Below are 27,073 nucleotides of genomic sequence, written 5' to 3'. Positions count from 1 at the left end.
CAGATCCTAAGAAAATATTACAGGTGTTTAGAATTTATTTGGAAAAAAGGCTGAGTTGCATAACACATAGTATTCAGCATCTTTAATGGCATAGCTCAAGTCTGAATAGAGTACTGAAATAAAGACACATAATATTTGTTCATATGTTCATACATTACCTCTCATTTAGAGAGGTTTGCAAAGAATGCCTTCCCTTCTTACATAGGGAAGACAATAAACAGAAAATCTAGGTCACTGAGATTTGAACCCTTTCCTTAATTAATGCAACATCAAATTGAACAGCACAACTCTTCCTTCACATAAAATGTGAAGTACAAAGCCACATTTATTTTAGTACTTTATAGGATTAATTAACAGAGCAGCTAACATAGGCTTTGTAGACTTGTATATTCTTAAGAATCTTTCAATATTACACTATAAACCAGGGGAAAAATATTAGAACATCTTATTTACAAAAAGTTTCTTGAATAAGCTTACTCGTTATTTTTAAAGTGCTGCTCATAGCTTATGAATGTTTTAGCAGAAACACTTTAACACCATTTTTTACTTTTTCCCTTTTAGTCAGAGATGCTATGAGCTATTCTACATCCTCTACATTTCTCCACTTAAACACACTCTCCTTCCAGTGCAGTCAAAACCATCTCAAAGAAATGCAGCCATTTCACAGAACACAGAAATCAGACAAGAGGTCAGCATACAAAACAGATTTCTCAAATTGAAAGGAGGAAAAGTGGCATACAGTCTCATGAAGAATTAGCCCACAGACCACTAACCAGATACTCAATCTTTCCTTTTAGGACTCCTCTATAATAGCCAGGATGTGGTCTTCCCAGCAATAAAAAAAAAGAGGAAGAGGGTTTGATATCCATGTATTCATTCTGGACCCAAACTCTTCATCTACTCAATCAATAGACAAAAAAGATTACCAAGGACTTCAAAGAGTTTTGTGTCATGTCATGAAGTCTTACTGACACTTAGACAAATGAAACCCTATCACTGAAGCATACAAAAACTTACAGGTATCATTCCCAAATGATTAGACTAATATGACAGCACAGAAGACAAACATCACTGGACAAACTTCTTGATTAGTGATAAAAGCATTTTCCTTGTGAACTCATCAAAAAACTCAAAGTGTGCAAGGGCTAAGAAACAAAATGCAAGAAAATCCCCAAAATGAACATTAGACACAAAGAATAAAGTTCAAAGGCTTGAGAGGAACAGAAACAGAGGCCATCTCATTTGCATGCCTCTAACTGAAGTCTGGTTTTACTTTTCTCAAAATAGAGATGTTTCAGACACTCCCCTCAACATATTATAAACACAGAATGTTCTAAACATCTGTTTTATAATTGAACTTAAGTTGACAGTATTATCACAAAAATATGTTTATTTTTCAGTCATCTCTAATTTAAGCCCCCATATTTCTTTTCATACAAAAGTTTTTCTTAATCACTTCCCTAAGTTTAGATGAGGTCATGTCTGTCATCTATTATTTTTGTTATATACTAGACAAAGGTGGAGGGAAACAATTATTTTCTGATTAACATTTTCTTAATAGATGGTAGTAACAAGAGTGTTTTAGGCATCAGCTGGAACTTTCTGCTACTGAACACTTACCAAGCAGAATATAACAAGTACAAAAGGGGATCCTGACTATTCCTAGGAGACAAAGTTCAGAGAGAAAGAAAAATAAAACAAAGATATGTCTGTAAGGGAGGAAATTGGTTCAGCAGTTAAATCAAGAATGCCTAAAGATAAAAATTTATCTATGAGAAAGTGGCATTTTAGCCAATTCAATTCACAAAGCAATATATGGAAGAGAAAATTCAAGTCCAGGCCCTCAGCTGACACTAGTGAGTTTTACCACAAAGCTAAAACTAAAAGCCTTGCTATTCTCAACACGATTTACTTTCCCTAGGCAGCAGTAAATCTCTTGCTGCCATTTAGTTCAATCTAACAAACCATTACATATCTGGGAGATTTGGGCACTGGATGCTTTAGGCTCCTAATTTACAATAGTCTGAATAGGAGACTGCTTATCTCGAACTTAATTTCAGAAATATTTTTGCTTCTTTTGAATTTTTCAGTGAACAAGAAAATACATTTTCAGGAGTAAAATGTACCTATTACTAGCAATCAACAGTTAATGTAGATGTAATTGCATTTATTTGTCTTGGAAATAAGATACAAATGCTATTCTGCCCCCCCACTCCCAGCTTTTCTTAAGTTAAAGACTGCTCCATGCTAGAAAAGAATCTTTACTCATCACTATCATTATCAGATCTGCACGAAATATTGATTTTTTTTTTCATTATTCACTCACAACCATTTAAACAACAAACAACAACAGGATATTGCGTTCTCTCAAGTAGAAAGAAGCAAAGTAAATCTAATTAGGTTTTAATTAAAAAGGATGTGGATTTGAGTCATTTATGATGCCAGTACTAAGTATTACCAACAATTAGAGCTCTGCTTTAATTATGTCCTTCCTAGAAACAACAGGACTAGAAGCATTTATTGACTGTAAGCAGTGGCTGAAAAAGGACAGAGACTCACAGCACTTATGAACAGTTTTCTATAAATGTAAATAAAGAAAAGGCAGAATGAGAACACGAAAGGAGTCATTAGGAAACAAAACCACCCCGATTCTATTAAGTGTGTTTCAAAGGATCCTTTAGGGGACAGATACTCAGGCTACAGTTTCATCCCAGGTTCAGAAAATAATAAGCACATCACAAATTTGCTTGATCTCCAGGCACTCCCCTTATTCCAAGTACTTAAGAACATCAACTTTTTCAGTAAAACCTTAACGCTTCTTCCTTGAAAGCTTGTGCATGCCTACTGCCACAGAAGTGAACAAAGTTAATCAGTTGCACACTTCCAGTTTCCTTACAAGCATGAAGGTGACTTCATTTACAATTTTGAAAATATCAAGAGTCCCAGACCTCTTGGACCTAGACCTGGACTATTCAGGTCAATGTTTCTCAACGCATGACCTGTAAAAGGACAGAGGCATTCTCATTCATACAAGCAAGCCAGTAATCTGCAGGAAAATTAAAGTGAAAATTTGGATTTTAGCTTATAAAAATTGTAGATTAATTGCATTCTTACAGCAATTACTAGGTGAACAGTTGAGATAGTCTTACATGGGGGTATGGACTTTACAAAGAAACAGGAATCAATTTTATCATCAACTGGATTACTTTTATTTTGCAAAATCTTTGTATAGCAGAACAAGACTATTCCAAGAACAGTATTTCCTGTTTACACAGACACATTTTTTTGTGTGCTACACCATGAAAAAATACCCTGGGCATTTGGGTTTTTTCCAGGATTAGCTCCAAATTAAAAATGCAAGTCAAGACCACGTATGTTGAGTTTTCTGGAAATTACATAGATGCGACGAAGAGAAAGCTAATCATGTGATTAATGGAACAGACAGGCATGGCAACCTGGAGATTGCTTTTAAATATTTTGGATGCAAACACTATACATGAAGCAGGGACCTATTATGCCAGGCAATGTACAAGGCCCAACTTCCCTGGCAATGAGTAACAATTGTTAAATCCTGTGGGTTTTAAGAACTATTCCATTACATTAAAGCACATCTGGCTTTCATTCTACATACTGTTCTTGCAGTGGCACGATTAGGTTAATAAACTAATGCCTGCAACCCACCTGTAACTGTTTGTTACTCCTCTTCCTCTTTCCTGTCCTCACCTCTTCTTGATAAGCTTTCAACTGCTGATTACAGAGCAACACGTGCAGTTGTTCCCTAACTGACTTCTATAAAAATTGTCTAGGCTGTTTTAAACATTTGTTTAAATTCAAATCATTTTAAAAAGCTCAGGTTCAGGGATGACCTCAGCCAATCTAAAAAGGGAGCAATCTATTGCAGGAAGGGACAATGGCAACAAGCAGCACAGGACAGATCCTCAGATGGCCTTCAGAACAGCATATTTTATTTGCCTTCATTTATTATTTCTATGCTGTTGAGCTCCTCATGAGTATAGAATATAATTCCCTGGTTTCTATTCTGTTTAGAGTGCAAAATATTTAAGGTAGAGACAACCTCTTACTATGATGTTATAAAACCAACTCCAAATATAGGTAGGGCATCTACAAGTTATGAACAACTCACACTTACGATAAACATGTTAAATTTGTGTTTGTAGACCACTACATAAGGATTTCTATATGGAGCTAAAGGACTACATCCTATCCAAAAGTCATTAAATGTACATTACTTGTATAAAATGACAATATTCTGGACATTCTTCAGTTTCAATGGCACCACATCTGCACAAGTACTTAAAACAGTTCCTATCCTAAAGAACTTGCAGTCTAGAGCAGGAAGTATTGCTGTCCAAGCTAAAGTTAAGAGTGGAGAAAATAGTGTATGTATAAAAATAAGTCATTGTATCGGGCTTTGATTATTTTAAATATGCATTGGTCAGTATTCAACAGTCTCAACACTTAGTAGGATTGAGTTTTGTATTCACCTTTTGCTTAAAGTAAATCTTTAAGCATGACTAGCAAAGTGCATTTCCCCCCCCATCTTCCTCCTCATTTAAAAACACAGTAGTTGCAACCTACATTTCAAAAACTGGTCTGTACAGTCTTTTAGATTTTTTTTTGTCATTTCTCAACAAGCTAATTGATTTTAGATGTACTACAAACATGCACTTTAAACCACAATTGTTAGCACTCTGCCTATATTGACATGTCAAGGTTCCATGCTGTTATAAAAATATTAAGCTTACAGAACTCTTCCAGCTTTACTCCCCTGAAATCAAATTTACATTTGGATTTTCCAGTTATCAAAGATAATTTCAAGAAGTTGCCTCTGTCATATTTTTCACTTTACGAGAAAAATGTTCTGGGATCCAAGACCGCAATGCAATAACTGCCACGTCTAATTGTAATTAATACACTTCGGTGCCAAACTACATAGCCTTTGATACCCTTTTGTCCAGTACATACCGAATAACATTCTTAGTCAAATATGTATACTTATCTTTTAAAAATATCTTTGGAAAGAAGTTTGGGGAACATTAAAATATATGAGAAGGCTGAATATATTTAAACTGAAGTAAATGATCTTCATCTGCAGAATCATCAATTATAGCAACTCCTTCCAAATGAAATACACTTGCCGTAGAAACCTCTGTGTGTATTACTTTGGCATGCAATTAGAAATTATCAGTCCATTAACTATGTGCAGTTTACTCTAGAGAATTTTATGCACTTGAACTGGTTACTTTTACCATAATAGCAGTTTTATCATTTCACAAAAGCAGATCTAAATCTTCACCATGCAATGAAACTTCATGTTCTGGTTTAGTTGCCTAAAGTTTACTGCATGATAGGAATATTCAGTAATGCCAACTGAATAATTATGAAACAGGAAAAAAGTAACTTGAAAATAATCCAGGCAAGTATAAATGTGTTCATTTTTTCCAGCTGCAGCTCAGGCAGCTCAACTTACTGAGCCACTCAGGACACAGTGTTCTGTTTCAGACAAAATTAACTAGTCTCACAAAAAAAAACCAAAACAAAACAAGTCCTCTTTTACATTTTAAAACTAATCCAGCAGATTAACCGAGTCATTTATTTATAAATAAATTAAAATTAAGTGTTACAGTCACAGAAAGTTCATACAGGAAAGTGGGAACTAGGCAACTTCATCTGCCCAATTTGATCATTCGATGCAATATATTGAATTGTTAAAATAAGTTTACGGTATTTCTAAGCAAAGGTCATTTTTGCAAGTATTGAAGAAAATTTAATTAAGAAGCTCTACAGCTAACAGTCTGAACTGCAAGAACTTTTGAAATTCTACCTTTTGTCTTCTGAAAACACTGTATACACTTAAGCGGAAAAATCTGTCATCCATTTTCACACACTTCATGCAAATAATTAAAAACCTGCAAGAAACCTGTAAAAAACCTCTTACAACTTAAAAATTTAGCTATTGAAAAATTACAAAGCAAGTTACAACATTATAGGTGTACCACATAATACCTATACCATTAAAAATCTCCAATAAATTAATGTGAACTCTGAACCATAACTGGCATAAAGAAAAAAAAAAACCACCAAAACACAAAGCTACCTGCAAATAAGTTACTTGTATCCATACCACTTAAACGCCTACAATAACAGTATATGAATTACTGATGATACTGATGAAGTAAAGAACAATGCGTTGCTTTTTTATCAATGGCATAGTGACTTCGTAAATAGAAATAACCTGCACGAGTCAGTATTTTTATAAATTTTTACTCTAAACATTACTAAGTATGACCTCTGTGTTATGATCTTAGGTCCTACCTTAAAAATGTGCTGTCTTATGTAGGGCACACAGCACAGAAGTAGTAAGATTTGTTTGCACTTACAGGACTAAAAACATTAAAATCTGGTTAAGTATTAAAAAATTAATCTACCTCATCTTCAACTGGGTTCACAAGTCATGCTGGAGATGGAAAAGAAAACAGACATGAATTGATTGAAAAGAGAAAGGCTGTTCCCTACACTATGATTTCCACGGTACTATTCTAAATGCTCTCCTTTTGAGATCTCAGTTTCTACTTCCCTGTACTACCTACAGTGTCATGACCATTTATGTCACCTTGCTCTGATGTGCACACAAATAGCCAGCAAAACACCTCTTGCACTTCACCACACTGATTGCATAAGGAGCCAAACAATGTATCAGTGTGGGAAAAGTAAGTCAGGGCTCAGTTGGAAAATAATGTAGATGCACATTAAAGATGAGGCACACAACATTGAAGACATACAATTAAGTGCCAAGAAATGCAAGATGTAAACACTCAAGGTACTTAATAGATTTACAATGTGTGCATATTTCTCTGTATTTCTGTAATAAAAGAAAAAAACAGCCTGCACACATGCAATTCACTGCTTGTTCACAGCAATAAGGACATTCAATTTTTTCATTGTACTGTTAGAAGTGTGCGAAAATTCAACTGAAACACTAATGGGAAAGAAAACCCAATAAAAGTGCTTGTTGTAGTCATGGAGGAACATAATGCTTACAAGAATAGGTATCTTCGCAGAACTATCTGGCAATCAGATTAACACCGATATGAAGGCTACCATCTCAGTTCCTTAAAATAGATTTACTACACTTATCCAAGGTGACTTCTGCATTCAGCTACCAGAAAAAGGAGAATTCACTTCATACTGCTTTCCAGGCAAAGAAAGGGATTAAAAAGCATTAACTCTGTCATCCAAATTAAATGGCAAAATTATTCATTTCATCTTAAATTGTAACGTAGGGTAACAGCACATGGAGCTGCCAATGCCTCTGAGAGGCTCCTGCATCCAGTCTGCTACATGTCTACAGTCTTTTTATAAAAAGTGGTATTTTATGCCATTATATTTCCCATTAAAATCAATACACATTAACCACCCAAACACTAACAGTTCTATTAAAACATGCAACGCAAACACTAACAGTTCTATTAAAACATACAACGCAAACACTAACAGTTCTATTAAAACAAACAAAAAAACAAGTCACAAAAAAATTTTCTATTGGAAAAGAAACCCATTTCCTTTTCTAAACAGCTAAAAAAAAATAGTTTGGGCTTCAAAATATTGAAAGCAGCCTACAGAATCAATAACTTTTACACAAAAGCCATTTTTTAAAGAAGGAACAAGCATGAAGTACATTATGAAAATTATTTTTCCAGAAAGTTTCCTCAAAATAAGTCGACAATTAAAACAATCATTTTGCAATCCAAACATACCAAGTGAACAGCACAGTACTACAGTTAGCCAGCTGCTTGACCAGAACACCTTCTAATACACTTCCAAAAAATAGTAAAAGATGGCTACATACTTGTAAAAGTAAGTGCAACAACACGCCCATTATTAAAAACTTAAAATCTAACAGCAATTGTTAGAGAGATTAAACTGTAATTAATTTCATGTCCTGCCGTGTTTTGAAGTATAGGCTGACAAAGTAATCCTGAAGTAATAACTCTGTCTTCTGATAAGTGAACCCTATTCATTTTTTATTCAAAGTTACCACATTTATTTCTCAATACTGCTGTTATCCTAGATTCTGCAGAGAAAAGAAAAAAGATCACCTCTAAGAATAAGATTAAATTTTACTTCATCCACACCTCTGGTTTCCACTTACTCCCCCTATTCAGGGTGGCAGCTCCAGATCAAAGAAACCAGATACTATCATACATTTACTATGTTTATACAACACTTCTCACCACTTAAGAGTTTTGAGTACAACAGCACATTTACCATTACAGGACCCTTATGTTGTACTGTTGGTATTCCCAAACTTAACCAAATTAATTTTAGTGAGTCTCACTCATAAACACATTTTACTCTACAACACTAGTCCCTGCTTCTTCATAGGATTTCTGCCAGAACCTATACTCTCATTCTTGAAGTGCATTTCAAGTCAAACTCCGTTAAGGTTCAACTACGTATTCTCAACTGACCTTTCATAAAACACTTCAGAGGGAAGCTGGTACATAGAGCTCTATTTATCACCTTCACCCATTTTTTGTGTAAGTATAGCAATTTCCATAAGTATATAATATGCCAGTATTGCCTAGGAAGTAACAGTGACACTTTTTTATTCCCCTGTAAAAAGTTTCATTACAAGACATGCTTATTCACTGACAATCTGCTGCTCATTTGAACCAGTGTTTGGATGTGGGGACTTTTTTTTGGGCACCAGTACTAGCACTTCACTGATTCTTTTTCCTGTGGGTTTTTTGCTCGTTTACCCATGCCCCAATATTCTCTATATTAAGAGTCTATATTTAGCAAGCACATTCACAAGCTATTCTCTTCTTGTCCCGTCTTCTAAGCTCTCAAGGAACAGTTTTCCAGTAACCTGCAGTCCTACTCAGTTTCTACCACTTTGGTTTTTCTAGCTTTATAAATAATTCAGCCTACCACCAGAACAAGCTTTTTTTTAAAAAAAAGTTATTATTTTGCAATATTCAAGTGATCAAGGTGACTGCTACATATGCATGATTACCTCTACATGATGTATATGAAAGTTTAAATATTCACTAGAAGTGAAGTCACAATTCCTGCCAAATAACCACCTGTGATGAAACCAGATGAGGTTCCACACATCATAATAACATGTCATCTTCTACAAACAAAGCTCAAGGTTCCATACTTCATTAAACAGTCAAACAAAGTGTTATTTTAACAAGTACAACAAACATTTGGATTTTTTCCCAACCCACTAAGACTGTTCTATCAACAAAAAAAGGCTCTTTTTTCCCCCCCGTTACCTGCTAGAATAACCTCACTTTATCTTTGGCCATCAGTAAAGTAAATATTTATTTAAATTAAATCTGTTTCAATAACAAAGTATTTCTTGTAAAATTACAAGGAGCAAATATTCTTGCTTTATTTTTTTGCCTTTAAAAAAAAAGGCAACTTCACAAGCTAATAAGAAACAAAGCAATGCTATAATCTCATCAATCCATGCTTATACAAAGCAAAGTTCTCCCAACAGTTTTCAAGAAAGCTGTATCCCACATAGTTATATAAAAGAGCTGGAAAGAAATTCGAGAAACAACAGGAAGAAAAGTTGAAATGAAACTGAAAAATAGGTTAAGGCAATTAACTACCAAGCTTCTACTGACTACTCGATGCCAAAACACTCTTTCAAACACATTGCCACAGGCAGAGCCCATAAGAGTGGGCTTGACTTTTGAGCAAGTCCAACAAGCATATTCTTGATTTAAGTTTTCAGCTGCGTAACACTAAAAACAAGAAAAGGACAAATGCCTATAAGTTTCATTAGGATCTTTTCTATCTACTATTCCTATATTCCTGTTCTTGTAAAACGTGTTTATCTCAAGCCAATAATTGTATTGATACCATTAAGACACACTCAGCTTGACAGCCCCATTAAGCTGAAGAAACAATTTGTACAGATTAAATAGAAACAAAATTCAAGCATTAAGTCTCAAGGTTATAAAAGCATTGTTTTAGTCATAGACTATTAAGTCAGCCTTGTGTGTACTTAAGACTCTATAGATAAGAGTAACCTTAAGCTGTGGTTTTCAGGGTTTTCACTAATAACCTTGACCTGTGTACCCATGGTATCCCTATGCAGAAAAACCTGATCACACCACCTTGAATTGCATAATAAACCTAAATATGTCCCCAGGAATCTGAACATTTATCTACACTGGGATCAATGCCATTAAAGATCCTTTTTAATTTGGAAAAAATTGTTGGCAAAACTGTCAAAGGAAACAAAGTTGTGAGTAAAAGGACAAACAAGACAGATGAAGCGTTCAGGATACTTTGGAAAATTGAGCTTATCTGAATACATGACATACAGCTAAATGCCAGGTCAAATATCTGGGACAAGTAAAATAAGTACAGTCCATCTTAGAAACAGCAATTCTGAAAAGAGCCTGAGGAGGAAGAAGGTATAGAAAAAAAGTCAGCTGAGCCACACTTCTAATGTGATACTGCAGCAAATAATCCTTTGTTTTAAAAATACATGGTATGATTATAGGGAGGCAATGTTTATGTTCAGCAACGATCTTACAAAAAAAAAAATACTATACCCAGGGACTGTGTCCACTTTTCCAAATATGTATCCTAAAACTCTAAGAGGGATCACAGAAGAAATCCTGAAATTCTAACACTTAAAAAAACATGTTTTATCAAAACAGATTTGAATTCAAGTCTACTAATTTTATCACAGTTTCTAAGAATCCATACAGGGGAAGTCCTGTGGCTAGTAAAGAACTCTACTCTAGGAGACAAATACAGAAGACCTGGTATTTACAGCCTCAGCTGAACTCAGACTGGATGTAGTAAGCACATCTAACCACAGCAGCAAGTGACAAAAAGCATTAGTCTTTTTCTCTTCAAGCCTTAGTAAGCAGAGAGAGATGCATCACAAACTAGAAGAAATACCTTTGTGACCAAAATCTGTGTGTTGCACAGGTGATCAGAGTATGGTAACCGGTATCCAATATCAGAATACCTACGTTTATCTGCACTGTAACAAATCAACATGAAGTTACAACAGATCCAGTGCAGAAAGAGACCTTTATGTGTTAAGAGCAAATCAGAAAAGAATGAACCTAACATGACAAGAGATTTAAGCTGGGAAGCTGTCAGCTCCTAGCAGTACACCATTCAAAAAGCTTGTAATTTATCAAATTAACTGAGTTAAATTTAAGATACTTCCAATCTATGCCATTCAGTAAGACAGGAATCAAATTCATCCTATCCTCAGAATCTTAATAAGTGTATTTTTTTCAGCTCACATATAGTCTTAATCTTTGCTCAAGTGCCACTAACAGATCTCTTAATTAAGATGGAATAAGAGAACCAGCAGCAAAAGCAACCCTGAAGTTGTAAGCACTCACATGTATTTCAAATATATTTAAAAAAAAAAAACCTACACAGCTCTACATAACAAAAAATGCACATGCACACACATTCAGCCAACCGTTCTCAGGTGCCAAAAAAGAAGTGTCAAAGTCCATCTTCAAGAGGTACTGAAATATTAAGCTAAATACTAGAAGCTCTGTTAATTTTCTTCCACAGATGCATTTTTACAGAATTCACAAAACCTGATTATTTTCCCCTATGCTGGTGGCATACCTTTAAAGATGCCTGATTCATAAATAAGACTGAGTCTACATAAACTGATGCTCGCCTATCATACAACAGTAGCTAATCCCACTGAAACTTTTCCGTAACATCTCAAATTTAGTAGAGGAAAATGCACAATATGAAGTAATTGGAAACTACACTGCTTCATGATAGAATTAAGAACACAGGGAGGCAGCAGAAAATCACTATCAGGTTTTTTGTTTTGGAGCTGTGAAGGAAACGTGTTTAATGAGCATTCTGCAGGATGAAACTTCGAGAACAGCAGATGAACGTATCCCCTGTAAATTTACAGTCAAACTCCTCTTGGGAGCACCAAGGTCAAGAATCACACAAAAAGCAACACTGAAAGCAGTACTAAGGAACAACAACCACACAAACAAACAATTAAAACAAATGAACACATAAGACTCTTCAATCAAACTGATAGAATTTGCCCTTATCTGTTCAGCTGAATGATACTTATGGTTTGAGTTAAGATCGTGTTTCTAATTTAACTACACAGCTTCTAAAGAAGAGACTAAATCTAAACATAACTGCTAAGCTCTCAGCAGAATTTATCACTATCACAATTTTTTCTGAAGGCTACAGGAGACCTGAAAACAATGAACAATAGTTAATTCCACTCACTCCTTCCCCCAAGAGCAAAAATAGCTCCAGAATTGAGTAAGCTGAAATCCAAGACTGACAAGTATGGTGTATATACAAGGTATAATGCAAGTTTTTATTACCATTGGTTTCTTCCAACTCCAGTTCTTCCTAAAAGTCTAATAGACAAATAATGTTTTTAAAAAAAAATGTGTTGATAAGGAAGTAAAACACAAAACTTGAGAACTTTTGCAGTCACCAACATATTAGGCAGAGATTAAAGGCATGGAAAGTCACATAGGAAGTAAAATAAAAATCCAGATTTTTCAAACCTATTTATGGTAACCAACAGTCACTTCAATGTGTGCTAGTGTGCAGTTTAACTATATTAAAAATAGTTCCTCTACTTAACTCTTTCCCCTAAATCTATGGAATACTCTTAAGCTGGGAAGCGTTAGCTCATGAAATTATACGCCTATTTAAATCAACCTAAGCCACTACCCAACATCACCTCAGTTTTACCCTTCTCCTGACTTTACAATACTTGAGGCTAAACTTCTGAAGTGCTTTTGGTTAGCTTGTTTAAGGAGAACATAATTTGTCTTCCTCAATATTAGGTTTTATGGTCATATTTAAGAGTGTATCAGTCAAACAGTCCATCCCATTTGTAACATAATCCACCCCACTATAGCTGAGAACATATAATTATGTATTCTTCCATTACCTGTCTCTGAAATATAAACAACAGGATGCTGCTTTAGAACTTTACCAAGTTTTGAAGTAGCTGCTTTTTTCTCAGATGGCTTCTTGGATTTTTTCACTGACTGCACCTCCTCTTCTGAATCTGTATTTTGACCACAACATAAATATATATTTCCTCCACATACATACAGGCTTTAAGTAATAGATGACATAACATCAGTTAACATGTGTTCACATATATTCAACTGAGTGAGAAAAAGATATCACATGGAAGGTCAGAGCACGGCTTCATTTTTCTCCATCAGCTAACAGCCTAGCCATCATTTATTCCAGCATATAAATGACTAAATGAAAATTTAGTCAGAACTCAGTCTAGACAGTGGTTTTTGTTTACATAACAAGAAATATTTTGTTACTTATTCCAAGAACTGCTATGCCTGTATAAAAACCTTTCCAAAAAGGAATGCAACTGTCAGGAGTACCACAGCAGATTACTTAAAAACAAACAAACAAAAAACCCCAAAACACCACAACAAATTTTTAACATAAATTCATTAGCTTGATTAAATTTATATGGTATTATACTATGCTGGTATATTCCACAATACCTACTCCAAAAGCTAACAACAGGTTAAAATAGAATACTGAGGTTGTACTCTGATTTTTTCAGAACACTGGTAGACTGCCGGTCACCTCATCAAACATTCTCCATATCCCAAAAGTTGTCAAGATGACAAGCTTACACCACTGTGGATTACGTATCCCAGCATCCAAATGAGTAAGTGGGACAAACTGAAGAAGCCAAGACAACTAACAAGTATAAGAGAGGACTACCCTTCAGAGCCTACTTTTTTCCATGATAAACACCAATATACATTGTAATTATATATTAAAAGAAAAAAGAACAGCTATGGTCAATTGACTTGAGTCCTGACCTTCCCCACCCGCCCAATAAAAAAAAAAAAAAAAAAAGAAAAAAGAAAAAACACACACACTTTTCCATCTTCAGGAACTTAGATCACTACTGCTCCTTTCCTCTCCTACCACTAATGGGCTAGAATTTGCAAAATCTTCAGATGGTATCAGCACTTTAAAGGTAGCAGTTGAGTTATATATCACTTTTGTACTCCAACTTTTAATGAAGAAATATTTCTACTGCTATTCCTCACTGCTAAACAGGAACTATTTATACAACAGCTTATCAGAATTTCTATATACAATAGCTTTATTCTGACAGACGTTTGTGTGATCATTTTTCTTCTACAAGAGAAGCAATCTTCTACTGTTAAGGAGACTGCTTCTAAAAATTCAAGCTGAAGTCTTCAGTAGGAGTCAAAAATCGTAGAAACTCCTGCAATCTTTTCTACAGTTTCACAACTATTCAAGATTCAGAATCCAATCAAAGACGGTTTAAATGACATAACAGCTCAGAAAATTAAACTAACTTGACAGGCAAGGGTTTGGGGGTATTTTTGTTTGGGAGTAGAGGGGTACTTTTTGTTGTTTGGGGTGTACTGGTTTTTTTTAAGATATAACTGCTATAAAAGGCATTTCCCTTATTATGATATCCCAAGAATATTTTTAGAATGTGATAGCAGTGCTTTGAATTATATTCTGTGTTCCATACTGTAAATTTAAAACTATAGGATGAACATTTACTAGACTTTTTAATAGAGAAAGACACATACGGAAACACAAGTTTGCCTTTTAAAACAATCTCCTATAACATGCTCACACAATGCACAGAAGTGTGAAATTATAGTATATGATCAGCTTCCTGTACCCAGCATAGGATGTTATTTATCCCTAGCAGAACAGGAAACATAAAACGTACATAAATTGTGGGGAGTTTCCATCACAAAAAAAAAAAAAAAAAGTTCTGTAGTTTTGATAGAATGTACTATCTGAACTTTTTTCGGGGGGGGGGGTTGACAGATGTTTTGTTAAAAGTTACTTTGCACTGTACATTACATGCGTGGTACATACTGCACTCTTATTATTATCAAATATATTTAGCTATCCAGCAATAGTTACTGTAAAAAATGTTTTTAATTGCATTTACTAAAAATACAGACCAACCACAGCTTTATTACAGATATACCATTTACATAATTGACCTTGAATGCTGATGCAAAAGATACAAAGGAGCATTCCGAAACAACTGTGAACACTACCTGAATCGTAGATTATTCTTTTTTTCTTGTTTGTTCGCTTTTGTTTGGAATCATCTTCACTGGGTGAATTATTCACCTACAAGTAACAGCCCATGAGTTCAACCAGTAAACAGATCCTTCCAGCTTTTACTCAGTTACACATTCAAATTTGTAAGTTTCAAACAAATTCTAATAGAAATTATTTATTTCCCAACATTGCATTTACCAACAGTCTTGTGCTAACTCGTGGGAGGGGGAAAGGTGCAGGGTAGGGGAAATAAGGAAGAAACTGCAGCAGTAAAGCTGAACATGCTCCAAGCAAACCACAGATGACTATGTTGAGAATAAATATTCAAGTTTAATGTCAATTAAACTAAATCAAACAGATTTTCAAGCCCTTCCAAGTTTTAATCCAAAAAAGAAATTGCATGGTCCCACCAGAAATAGGGGTCATACAGGCCAATAAGTTACTTGCATGAAATTCAGCTTTCACTTTTGGTTCCATTCTGAATATGACTTTGCTGTAACCACCAGAATTTGACACAACTTCAGAGTATAATATAGCCAATTGAAAAAGGAAAAAAAGCATACACAACAGTTGAAGCTAGACTGATTTCCTATTCAGCATCCTGGTTGGTTGCAGCTTCTCTCCTCACCTGCTAAGCAGCGCAACTACCATAAGAGGTTGCACCACTGGTCACAGTTGACAAATGTGTTTTATCTAGCAGCAGCTAGTACTGAACTGTCTCAAGGAATTTTTTTTTTTTTTTTTTTAAACATTGACAAGTTTTAGATATTTAGAAAAATCACAAGCTGCACAGGTAGAAAGTTTCCTGGGCCTACCAAACTACCAACTATGCATGTTTTGTAGTCATGCACAGCTGTAAATGCTGCTAAAAACATAGTTCTAGATAAACATAACTACGTTTTATAACCTACATTCAATTCTAATCTGAAACCCATCAAATCCTTGATATAATTGGAGAATTGCAAAGTAGAAATAACAGATCACAGAAGATAATTGCCATGTCTTTCAGTTCCACCGAATTGTCCTTTATTTTCACATTGAAACAATGAAATTATACAGCCAAAATATTTTTTTAAGTAACATCTTACTTCTTGATTGTGATGCTTCACATTAAACATTCCATCCTATTAGAAATCCTTCCATTCTCCAAGTGATTTTAAAGCCCTCTTCAGCCACTCCTCTTTTTTATACAGTTCAGATGATTAATATGTAAAGTACTCTGAGACTAGAACCCAATCTAATTTTAACCTGTCATTTTAAAGAATTTGGTCTTTGCAACAGGTTTACACAAGTGATCCCATCCAAGAAAGGCAGTATTAATGTTTCCCCCACAGATGTTGAAACACCTGATTAAAAATCTGGTCAGAGGGCACCTACACCACAGACTTTTACCTTACTTGAAAGCATGACATCTTTCTGATATGCCTACATCTACTGTGCACAAGCCTCAATCTTAATTAGATTAAAAATCAAATAAGCAGAGCTACTTTGGGAACTGTGGGCTACAGCTAAAATAACTTCAAATATAACAGATTGCTCCTACATTAGCACCTAACCATAACAACTTCTGCCTACCTCTCCTTTGCCCTACAACCCAAATATTTTTTTATCTTAGCAATTTTTTTCACCATGTACAATGTTTTGCTGCTAGAAGTTAATATTAAGTGGTAGTTTCCTCCCATGCCTATGAAAACAACTGACATATAGTCTGGTTTTTGAGTATATGAAAAGAATGATGACTTGAAAAAATGCTAGATACACAAACAATCCTGTATCAGAGAAACCAAGCACTTCACAAATAAGAAAAGCAAAACTAACCTTAGTCTCCTTTTCCCTTTTCTTCCCACCTGAGGATCCTTCGCCATTTTTAATTTTTTCACTCTTTTTCACAGTGTCACATGCTTGTCGCTTTCCAGGAGGTACAACACCAAAGAATTTCCGGATATCCTAGTTAAAGGGAAAACAGATTTATAATTTTTTAAATACAGATAGCTCTTACAAGTTTCACACTACAAAACAGCAATGCACTTAAGTTACTTTCTCAACAGCTCCATTATAATATTTGTTGATCTTGAAATTTTGTTTACAATTAAGAAACAAAGCCCAGCTAAAGTTAAACATAGTTGCTCAGACACCACACCACCTTTGTCTTTGAATCATAAAAAAAGTTTTTCTCCCTTACTTTGACATCCTCACCAACACACACTTAAAAACAAACTTCCACTAGCAATGAAATAATGACTTAAGACAGATGTATAATTAGAATTCCTTTTTTTTCCCCCAATCATCGCAAACCTAGCCCAAAGTATTTCTATAGTTAAAAATTATCAACTCAGCTATGAAGTAGTGTCCAATGTAGAAAGACAGGAGAGCACCAAGAGCTAGAAACAGTCAAGTAGTGGGACATACTGCAGCCTCTACCTTCTTATAGATTTAGGACAGTAGTTCTCATCTCACTAAAAAAATTAGCCAGCAAGAAACAGATTAAAATTTAAACAAAGAGAAAGAACCTAATACAAAAAGCTCCAAAAAGTCTATTTTGTAACCTTATTTTATTGTCTGACCACAGTACAACCATAAAAAGCTTTCTAAATATGTAAGATCAGCAGCTGAAGCTTCAATTTTTAAAAAGCACTATTGTACACACAAAACCAAATCTGACTTCTGTTGAAAAAAACTAGCATTTCTGTTTTATTAAAAAAACAGGTACCTGGTTAGCATCACTACCTTCATGGGTAGCAGCCATTTTAGAGACAGAAAGTACCTCACATGGCCTAAATATATAGCAGGTAAAGGGTGTGGCTCAGGACTACATGTAACCCAGCTGACAGCTATTCCCCATCATAGAGTTCATCTGGGTAGTTCTTGATTACTATAGGGAACTACAAGTAAAATAGTAAATTATTAAGAAATTTCCCTAAAACTCTGATTGACAAGAAGTGGTGTTTCAGGCTCCTTTTCTCTTAACAGTCAGTTCCCTGTGAGTTTGGATTTGGACTATCAGAGCCTATCGGGCTTAAAATCAATGGAATGTGCAATTTGAAAGCATACACGAAATACGGAACATGTTATCCAGCATCAGAAATGTTGTTTCTTGTAAAAATTTAGACTCTTTATGTTTTACCTGCATATAATACTATGGATTCAGCAAACAGACAGTAGACTGGGAAGCATTCTTTCTCAATGAGACTTCACACATTTCCATCTATGGAATTTAAGCCTTGGGGCATAAATTTTCAACACTGCTGTTTTACATGTACTCCTACAATATAAACGCAGTACTATATAAGCTCTGAAATTTTGACTGCCGATACCTATAGGTAGCAGGTTTGAAGAAAGCATCTATCTAAAGCAGATTTGTGGACTCGATCACTCAATCATTACTGACTTCTTTTTAGGCTTAAGGTAACATAGGCAACAGAAATACTGATTACTAGTCTCATCAGAATTTTTATGTAGTAAAATAATTTAAATACTTACTACAACACTGCAAAATAAAGTGATGTTAAAGTTTTGTTTTCATTGTTTATAGTTGTTACTTTTAGGCTTAAAATATTTGGAGAATAATTAATTTTAGATCAATACTAACACTCAATTCTAGTATTTTAACTAAAATGTTAACTAGTAAGTGAGCTGCTCTGCAAACACTATATACAATAATATTAGATTTTTTTTTTATAGACTTATACAAGGAAATACCATCATATCCTGGTTTATGAAATGCAGACTTAATAAAGAAAATATATGAAATTGACCTGTCTGCCCCAGCTTCTTCCACTATTTTAATATCAGAGTTCCTGAACTGCTAAGGCCTAAATTGTAACATGTAAATTATTATTTTCTGCCTCATCAGTTCTCATGAGATATCAAGTTAGCTCTTCATAAATATCTTTAATTTGCAAAATGAATGCCATAGCTATAAGCCCTCTACATTTAACATGCTATAAAGAGGACCTAAACTGCCACTTCAAACTTTTAAAAAATACTATCTAATCAGGGCCAACTTTACAAGCTATTTTCCCCAAAATCACTTTATAAACACCTAAAATAAATGAGTGACAGTCAACTGCTACTATCTTTTATAATGCAGGTAGTATTTCATTAGATTAACAGGTCAAATGAGGATAAACAATTTTTTTTGGTTTTTATTCAAAGCAGCATCTTCTACCCATTTACTAAGAAAGCACCATCCATAACAATACCAGTTTTTCTTTGAAAATACTGGGATGATACAGCAGCTACATATTCCAAAATTGCCTCCCTATGTTAACACAACTCATTACATTCTCTTGACGGAAACTGCACTTCAGCCCTCAAGAAACAGCAGTTTTTTCTTTTTCTTTTATTGTTACATGCTTGTGTTAAGTTTTTCAGAAAATACTGTGAATATTAAAGCACACAAGCCACCTAGAGATTTCTGAATAAAAGTCTGTATTAGGGTACTAAATTTTCATTTCCCATAGTGACCATCTACCTTTGAGTGACTAAACTACACAGCTCTAAGCTACAAAGGAAAATTGACATTTATGTACAATCTTCTTCAATCTTCAGAGTTATAAATCCTCCAATCTTCTTCAGCCATCCTGCTATTCAGAAGAAAAAGTAACCTTGTTAACCACTGCTGGGCTATAAAAGATGGTGAATTCAGAATTGCTTGGGAGAAAAGTATGCTACAGTGCAACAATAAAGTCATCTTTCAGCAAAGCTTTTATCCAAGAATCATAAGAGACAGATTTTTCGTGCCATTTATTACGAGATGCCAGATAAATCCTTAATTCGTCGCACAACTAACTGCAGAAATGAAGCAATACAAGTATCTATCGAACTGATTCCCATCCGAGAAGTCTGAAGACTATTTATAAATTATTATATAAGCTTAGATCCCAGACAGGATCACTCGCGTCCATTCTGGGTTTATCTATTTAACATACTCTGACTGACCATCTTATTGGTATATAATGCCACACATATATATGAGTTCACCAGGTGGAAAAATTGTGTTATGTTTAGCTTTTATCCATGCTCATTCAAATGAGGAAAGATGTGTACCAATGTAAGCAGCAAGTTTACTTCCAGGACATTCTCCCCAAAAACCACAGGATTCATCAGCCTTGTATATGCTGGAGACACACACACCAGCACGGCTGTCCCAGGTGGTCCCCTTGCCCAGAAGGCTAAAATTAAAAGAGGCGAGGCTGTATTAATGTGGCTCCCCACTGCTACTTCAGCAGCAGCAACACGACATGTAACTTTGAGCAGTTCCACTTAAGTAAGAGGTGGAACTAAGCAAGAATTTCTTATCACTCTCACTAAATTAGGGGGGTAATCGATGCATAACATCGAAAGCTGTGTTCAGGTGCACTGGTTCCTGCTGAGCCATCTTAGTAGTATCATCCTGGTAATGGCTGTGCTGTCCAGTTCTTGCCAGTTTTGACTACTGCTTCAAATCCTCCATCTTATGCAATAATAAAAGACCATCGCAATTAATCATGTCAGGTTGCAAGTTTCCTCTTGAATGATTTATATGTGTCTGTTTTACTGAGGAGATTAACATGAATAGAAACCGAAACCTATTTGTTAGGTAGTACAAAGACTGGTTATTCAAAGAGTTTGTCAGGGTGACTTTTAAGACTTCAGTAAACGCCCAGCTCAAAGAAGTCAGTTATAAAAGTCATAAACACTCCATACTGGGTTTTTTTCCTGCATTTCAAAAGCATCCCAAACCAAAGATCAACTACTCCAACACTTTGATGATAGAACCATCTCAACCTAACCATAATAGGCACAGTGTTTTTAGAAGACTAGTATCCAGTACGGCAGAATATTTTCCAAAACAACATCATATAATTCAGATTGCACCTCAAAATACAATACAAGATAGAAAACTGAATTTCACCAACCTAGCTCAATGACTTCAATAAAGTAATGCACCTTATTTCAGGTATTCTGAAGCGTGTCCATGAGGGCCTTGCATCAAAAGAATCGTATTTATTTACAGTCTGCCTATTTCAGTGCAAGTTTTGTGCAAACATCAGCTTGACATCTGGTGTGTCCAGAAAAATTGCAGAGGTACTATACAGTATTTTTCGAGCAGCATCACAGTTCTAAGTACACACCAGCTGATGCTACAGCTTCAGCCCTGAGTGTCTCTCAGCTAGAGGCAATTCAAGCAGCCCCTACCCCCACTCATTTATTCCCTCAGTTGTACCAGCATAGCTCTCTGCTTGGGAACTGGGTCAGGCCACTAATCTGGGTAAAAGAATAAATCCCTTCTAAGACAAATCAGTTCACTGGGTAACTCTACACACATCAGTTCAGCACAGCTGAGAAGATGCTGCAGAACCAACCCAATGGCGGCTACTTACATTTGGTGCTACATGAAAAAAACTCTGTTTGCAAGGGTATGATATTAAATTCCAATATGCTTGTGCTGTCACTGCACACACAGAACAGGCTACGTGGTTACTAACATCACTATATTTTTGCCTCTATCTCTGCAGCTGCAGCCATGATGGTTGTACAGCCTCTTCTCTTCAGCACTGAAAAGGGAAAGGGCTGAGGCAACTCACACTCTCCTCAAAACGATGGTTGTCTTCCTCCCATCTAGGAAAGTGCCAGACATTGCAAGATCTGTGACATTCAGAAGACTGCATAGGGGGAGAAAGCCTTTGTCCCAGGGAGGTGGGAAGGGAGGAAGCCTTCCAGTAAGATCAGTTTTCTAAAGAGGTGATGGCAGGGGAACAGGAGAGGCAGCCTTGTCCTCGTACATAAATTTAAAGTCATCAGCCACCCCTAACAAACTATGAAAATATCACAGTTTAATAGTTTCAGGGTTCTTAGTGCTGGCAAACCTCTGTCAGTACTGTGAAAGACTCAGATTGTATCACCCATCATTGCTGAGCACCAGGTGTAAAATATAAAGGAGGTTAAACTCTATGGAGAGTCCAGAACCAAAGTTGAACCTAACTGGCTTTGAACGGCATTTGCAGTTAAGCCAGTAAAACATCCGCACAGAGGCTCCATCTGAGTAGAAGCAAATTTGTCTTGGCCAGAGATGAAGAGGGGATACCATCTTACGATGGCCGCATAACCGAGCAGCACTTTGAAAAGCACACACACAAACACCTATACATCTATCTTTACAAACTCGTCACATCCTACCGAGGATTGCATCCTTCGTTATTTATGAACAAATGTCTACTTCTAGACTTTTTAAGTTCTTTCTTCCCCACTTGAACTGGTTTTCTGCAAACATTGCACACCGTCCAATTCGGCAGCTGAAAGGCCCTCGTGTATGCTCTTACTGAAACTAAAGGAAGAGGTAAAACTTGGGCAGGCAGACTGCCTTTGGAGAGAGGGGTTAGCTCGCCCCGCGCGCCTAATTCAACACCCAGTTTCAAGGCGGGGGGGGGCAGCCGGAGAGTCTCAGAGTCTTCCCCCTCGGGGCAAGGGCACACTCGCGGGCATTCCCTCGGCCAGGCGTTTATTTTCCCGGCACGCGTGGGAAGCCCGGCCCGGGCCCCGGCGCCCGGCCCCTCAGGGCGGCAGCGGCGGGAAGCGCGCGAGCCCTGCCGGAGGCGCGGCGCGGCGCGGGGCGGGCGGGCGGCCTCTCCTCCGCAGCCTGGCAACCGCTCCCGCCCGGGCAGGTCTCCGCCGTCCCGCCACAGCGCGGGACCTCCGCACCCGGGGCCGCCCTCAGGGGAGAGGGCGCCGGCCCGGCCCGGCCCGGCCCGGCTCGGCTGAGCCCGCGCCGGGCTTCTTCAACGGCCCCAACGGCGGCGGGGCTGCAGTCACGCGCGGGGAAGACGCCCACCCGGCCCCGCCGCCGGCGGGGCGGGACGCTGCGCTGCGCTCCCTTCCCTTCCCTCCGCCCGCCGGCGGAGACCCGCGGCCCCCTCGGTGCGCCGTGCTCACCATGCTGCCAGCGGCGGTTTATCTCGCTAGCGGGACGCCTCCGGCTCCATGCCTGCCGCCCCCCCTCCTCTTCCTCCCCTTCCCCACCCCCGCCTTCGCGCCAACTCCCGCGGCCCGGCGCGCGGCGCTGCCGTCACAGCCGCGACGGGCAGGGCGGTGTCAGGGCCCGGCGGGGAGGGCCCGGCGGCCGCCTGCCCTGCCCGCCCGGTTCGTGTCCCTTGGGCCGCTCCGCTCTCTCCGCAGGCGCCGACGGCCGGCCCCTCCCGCAGCGGGGCGCAGCGCGGGCTTAACCGCTCTTAACCGCCCCGCCGGGCCTCGGCGGGAAGCCTGGGCGGCCGCTGCGGGTCCTGGCCCGTTAGTTGAGGGAGGGGGTCTGGCAGCTCGCGTCAAAATGGTGGGCTTCTGCCTGCTGCAGCTCCGCGAGGAATAGGCGTGTCCTCGGTCACCTCTGACAGAGAAGGAGAGCTGACAGCCCTTACTGTTTGAACAGGGGAACAGTGCCAGGCCTCCGTGGGATTGACCGGTTTTTAACGCAAACAAGGCGTCCTAAGTACCTGGACAGCTAGTAACGCAGCAGTGCAGTCACCATGAGTCAGGTCGGAATCGGCGCAGCACATAAAATCATTTCCCTGTAGTGAATATGTGTTGGTCCCCTCTTTCTTCTTTCCTGGTTGTGCAGGAAGCGTCAGGCTTTGATTCCTCTACAGTATTTTCTCCCACACGTTAAGGTTTAGGAGAGCTCAGAGTCCATCTGCATCTGAGGAGTCCAAGAGAAACTGGAAAGTTATGCTCTGTCGTCACCCACTAACTGTTCAATTTCTGATCAGTTTCCAATGAAATCTTGTATGTTTTCTTCCGGTTTTTTTCCTCTACTTGCTGAACGCTGAGAGAAAATAAACTTGGGCAAACCAAATTAAAACAGTTCCTGCCTCAGTAATTACTTGTCTGATGTTTAGATTCTGCCAACCTGCTGAATCGCCAATTATTGCTAGTCTTGGAGAAGAATAGGGAGGCCAAACAGAATTTGTGACATGAGAAATACTGCCATTGATTTAGAAAACACTCATAAAAAAAAGCAAAGAGTACAAGCTCAATTTGTACTTCTCTGCAATTTCCAGAGCTATCATTTGTATACCTTCTGTATTCATTTTCTTTCTTTTTTCAAGAACAAGAGACTGTCTTCTTGGTGGCATGATCAAATTCCAGCAAAGATAATTACATAGGTCAGATCTTTTTGTCCAGTCTGAGAAAACGTGAATGTTAATGACACCTATTACCATTCCTGTTTATTTCTTTAAATTGAACTTTAAGTAATCGTAAGACCCTGTTTGTATAGCAATTGCTACTGTTCTTTTATGAATGCATATGGTCAGGTGGACTCATATTTTCAACGTTAGCGTAGCTTGTGAATTTGGATTTCTGCATAAGAAACACATGACAGAGTGAGCAAGTAAATGCAGACCCAAAGCACAGGCTGTGCTTTTCAGCCTGTTTTGCAAGGTATTCCATATGCACTCAACTATAATGGCTATGCAAACAAAACTGGTATCACTTTAGAAAAACATCTCCAGCAATATGTTTGTATTTACGTATTTAATTCCCATTATGTAATTTTTAAAGCTGTGCGTATTCCTGATACCAGGACTAAAGAGTAGTTAAAATGGCTGACATTTGTAAGAGCCAGACTGTTGAAATAATGCTAAAAGAGTTATTGCAGGTGGTTATCTCTATTTGTAGTTGATAAAGCTACCTAGAATAACATCCAGCAGCGCAGTATTTGCTTGTGGGCTTGTGACATGTCCATGCTTCTCGGAAGGCAAGATTTTAACCCTTTATGATCAGACTGAATACCTGGAATGACTATATTTCACTCCTGGGTACGGTGGGGAGACAGAGGATACTTCTGTTTCTACATGCATGTCTATGAAACCACTGGAAGTGGGAAACCTTGCTCTGCAACAGGAAACAAAACTGAATACTCATTGTATTATGATGCACTTTGCAAGATAAAATGAAGGCAATATCCCTTTTGAGTCTGTCATGATGTCATGGGTCATGTTTTAGAGGCATATTACCCAACTAAAAGTACAGCTTTTTAAAAAGTAGTTAAAGTACACTCAATATCATCACTCTATTTACAACTAAGACAAATAATTTTTAAAATTAGACTTGTTTTCTACCTTTCTGAAAATCACAGACAATTTGGCTTTTTATGTTGTTTTTTTCCAAAATACAGGAACAAAGTGAGATATTAACCCTTGAGCTTGAGGTTTTTTTCCCCTAATGAACAAAAATAGTCCTACTGTTGTTATTATTAGTGAAGGCTTTGTCTTGTTATTGAAGGATGAGGTTGTTTATAAGAAAAACACATTTTCTTATATTGAGAAATAAAAAATAGTCTGTTTTCTTTTTGTTAGTATTATTTATTTTCAAATTTTTGTATATTGATATGTTGATACAATTTTGGAATTGAAATCAACTTTTATTGCAACTTTTGAAGCAATTATTTATTTACTGCTCTACAAAACTTTTATTTTTAATTGTTTGAAACTTAATTGAAGTATAAGGCAGATACTTGTTCCTTAATACTGAGGTACTTTTGAAGTCCATAAGGTAGTGTTTCTCATGTGTTTTAGGGGACAATACCCTTTGATCATTTAAGAAATCTTTATAATGGAACAGACATATTCTGAGCTTCACATGTGTCCAAAGGACCTCTGAGGTTAGGAATTGCCCTAAAGAAATACAGTATGGTAATGCTGAGATGATTAAGAAAACACAACAAAAAAATGTTTCCTGAAATTGAAATTTCAGGTTAAATTCTGTATTTTTACATAACATTAATAGGCATTAAAATACTGATTTACTGTATTGTAAGGTCTACTTTGGAGGAATCCTGCAGGGAATATATTGCTTACTAGAGTGTCCAGTAAAGAAAATCAATTTTCTTTCACATTGTAGAAATAAGAATTAGCATTTTGCTGCAGACAAAAAATTCCAAAAATTCTTTGTAAATCTGTGGTCTAGTTTCTGTTTACATTAGGCTTTCTAGAGTATCCATCACAACTATGTGTCTTCAGAAAAGACTTGATGCCATCTCAAACAGTTTTTGCTGTATAAGGTAAACATAAGTGTTTGATTTGCATCACACCATTGAGGGCAATTACATAAGTTGTGCTTCTTTGAGCACCTTGCACTAGTAGATCTGAGCAGCTGATGTTAATGTAAACATTACACTTTTTCTAAGTGAACTTTGTCTTTACGTCTTTTCTCTCATTTCATTTGCATATTGGGGCAGAGTGAATGTGTCTTAACTCGGAAACTCAGCCTACCATTGCACACATTCAAAACTCTACTCCTTTCAACTATTGTGTTCAGCATTTCTGCAGATCAAACCCCAGGTTTTCAAGCCAAGCCCCTAAAACAAGGAGAGTACTTATTCAGTGGTCAAGTGAAAAGTTGTCTTCATAATTTAAATCACTTGCCTTGGCAGAGGGAAAGATAGAAAAGGAAGTTTGATAGCTAAGAACGGAACTGAATCATCATTAGGCTTCCAACTACTGTAACAGTAATGGCAAGTGCCCTGGACATCTCCGCCTCTCCCAGCCTTGATTCATTCTGAAACCAGATTCATTAAGTGCACAGCCAGAGGCAGGGAATCCCCCTGTGCACCATCATACTGACATTCACGTATAGCATCCAGGCTGGAGCCTATACTGACTCTGTCACTTGAGCTAGTGGAATAATTACTTCCTTTGTCTTCCCCTCCCTTTGCACCCTCACTTCTTAACAGTCCCTGATCACATCTCAATCTTCTGTGCTGTTTTCCAAATTAACAGTCACAGTGTTTCCTTTCCCCAACCCTTTGCTCAGCTAATCAAAACCTCCTTCCAAATTCAAGTCACTGTATGATTCTCATCAGTTAAATTGCTTCCTCTTTATCAAGTAACATTGTAGCCCAAACAGTTAAATATGACAAAGCAATAAGAAACTGGATTCAGAGCTTCAAACATTGAAACATTTTCAA

The 27,073-nt window shown here is 37.3% G+C and overlaps 1 protein-coding gene across 4 annotated transcripts in view; it reads right to left on the bottom strand.

Annotated features, from left to right (window-relative positions):
• Nucleotides 1–23,175, bottom strand: part of RFC1 (replication factor C subunit 1) — a 45,315-nt gene extending 22,140 nt beyond the window's left edge. Inside the window, exons 1-5 of one of the 4 annotated variants that reach the window (XM_069791597.1) lie at nt 23,047–23,175; nt 16,951–17,079; nt 15,126–15,201; nt 12,974–13,093; nt 1,621–1,662 (exon numbers count right to left, since the gene is read on the bottom strand). In XM_069791597.1, the coding sequence (XP_069647698.1) occupies nt 1,621–1,662; nt 12,974–13,093; nt 15,126–15,201; nt 16,951–17,079; nt 23,047–23,049 (370 nt within the window). In that variant the 5' untranslated portion in view covers nt 23,050–23,175. The remainder of the gene's footprint in view (nt 1–1,620; nt 1,663–12,973; nt 13,094–15,125; nt 15,202–16,950; nt 17,080–23,046) is intronic. The other 3 variants (XM_069791606.1, XM_069791615.1, XM_069791623.1) reach the window with 3 other exon arrangements.
• Nucleotides 23,176–27,073: the final 3,898 nt, after the last annotated feature.

The sequence above is a fragment of the Haliaeetus albicilla genome, chromosome 1 (genome assembly GCF_947461875.1).
Source record: "Haliaeetus albicilla chromosome 1, bHalAlb1.1, whole genome shotgun sequence".
Taxonomy (NCBI): Eukaryota; Metazoa; Chordata; class Aves; order Accipitriformes; family Accipitridae; genus Haliaeetus; species Haliaeetus albicilla.
The sequence above is the reverse complement of the archived record's forward strand: the minus strand, read 5'-3'. Positions and strand labels throughout refer to the sequence as shown.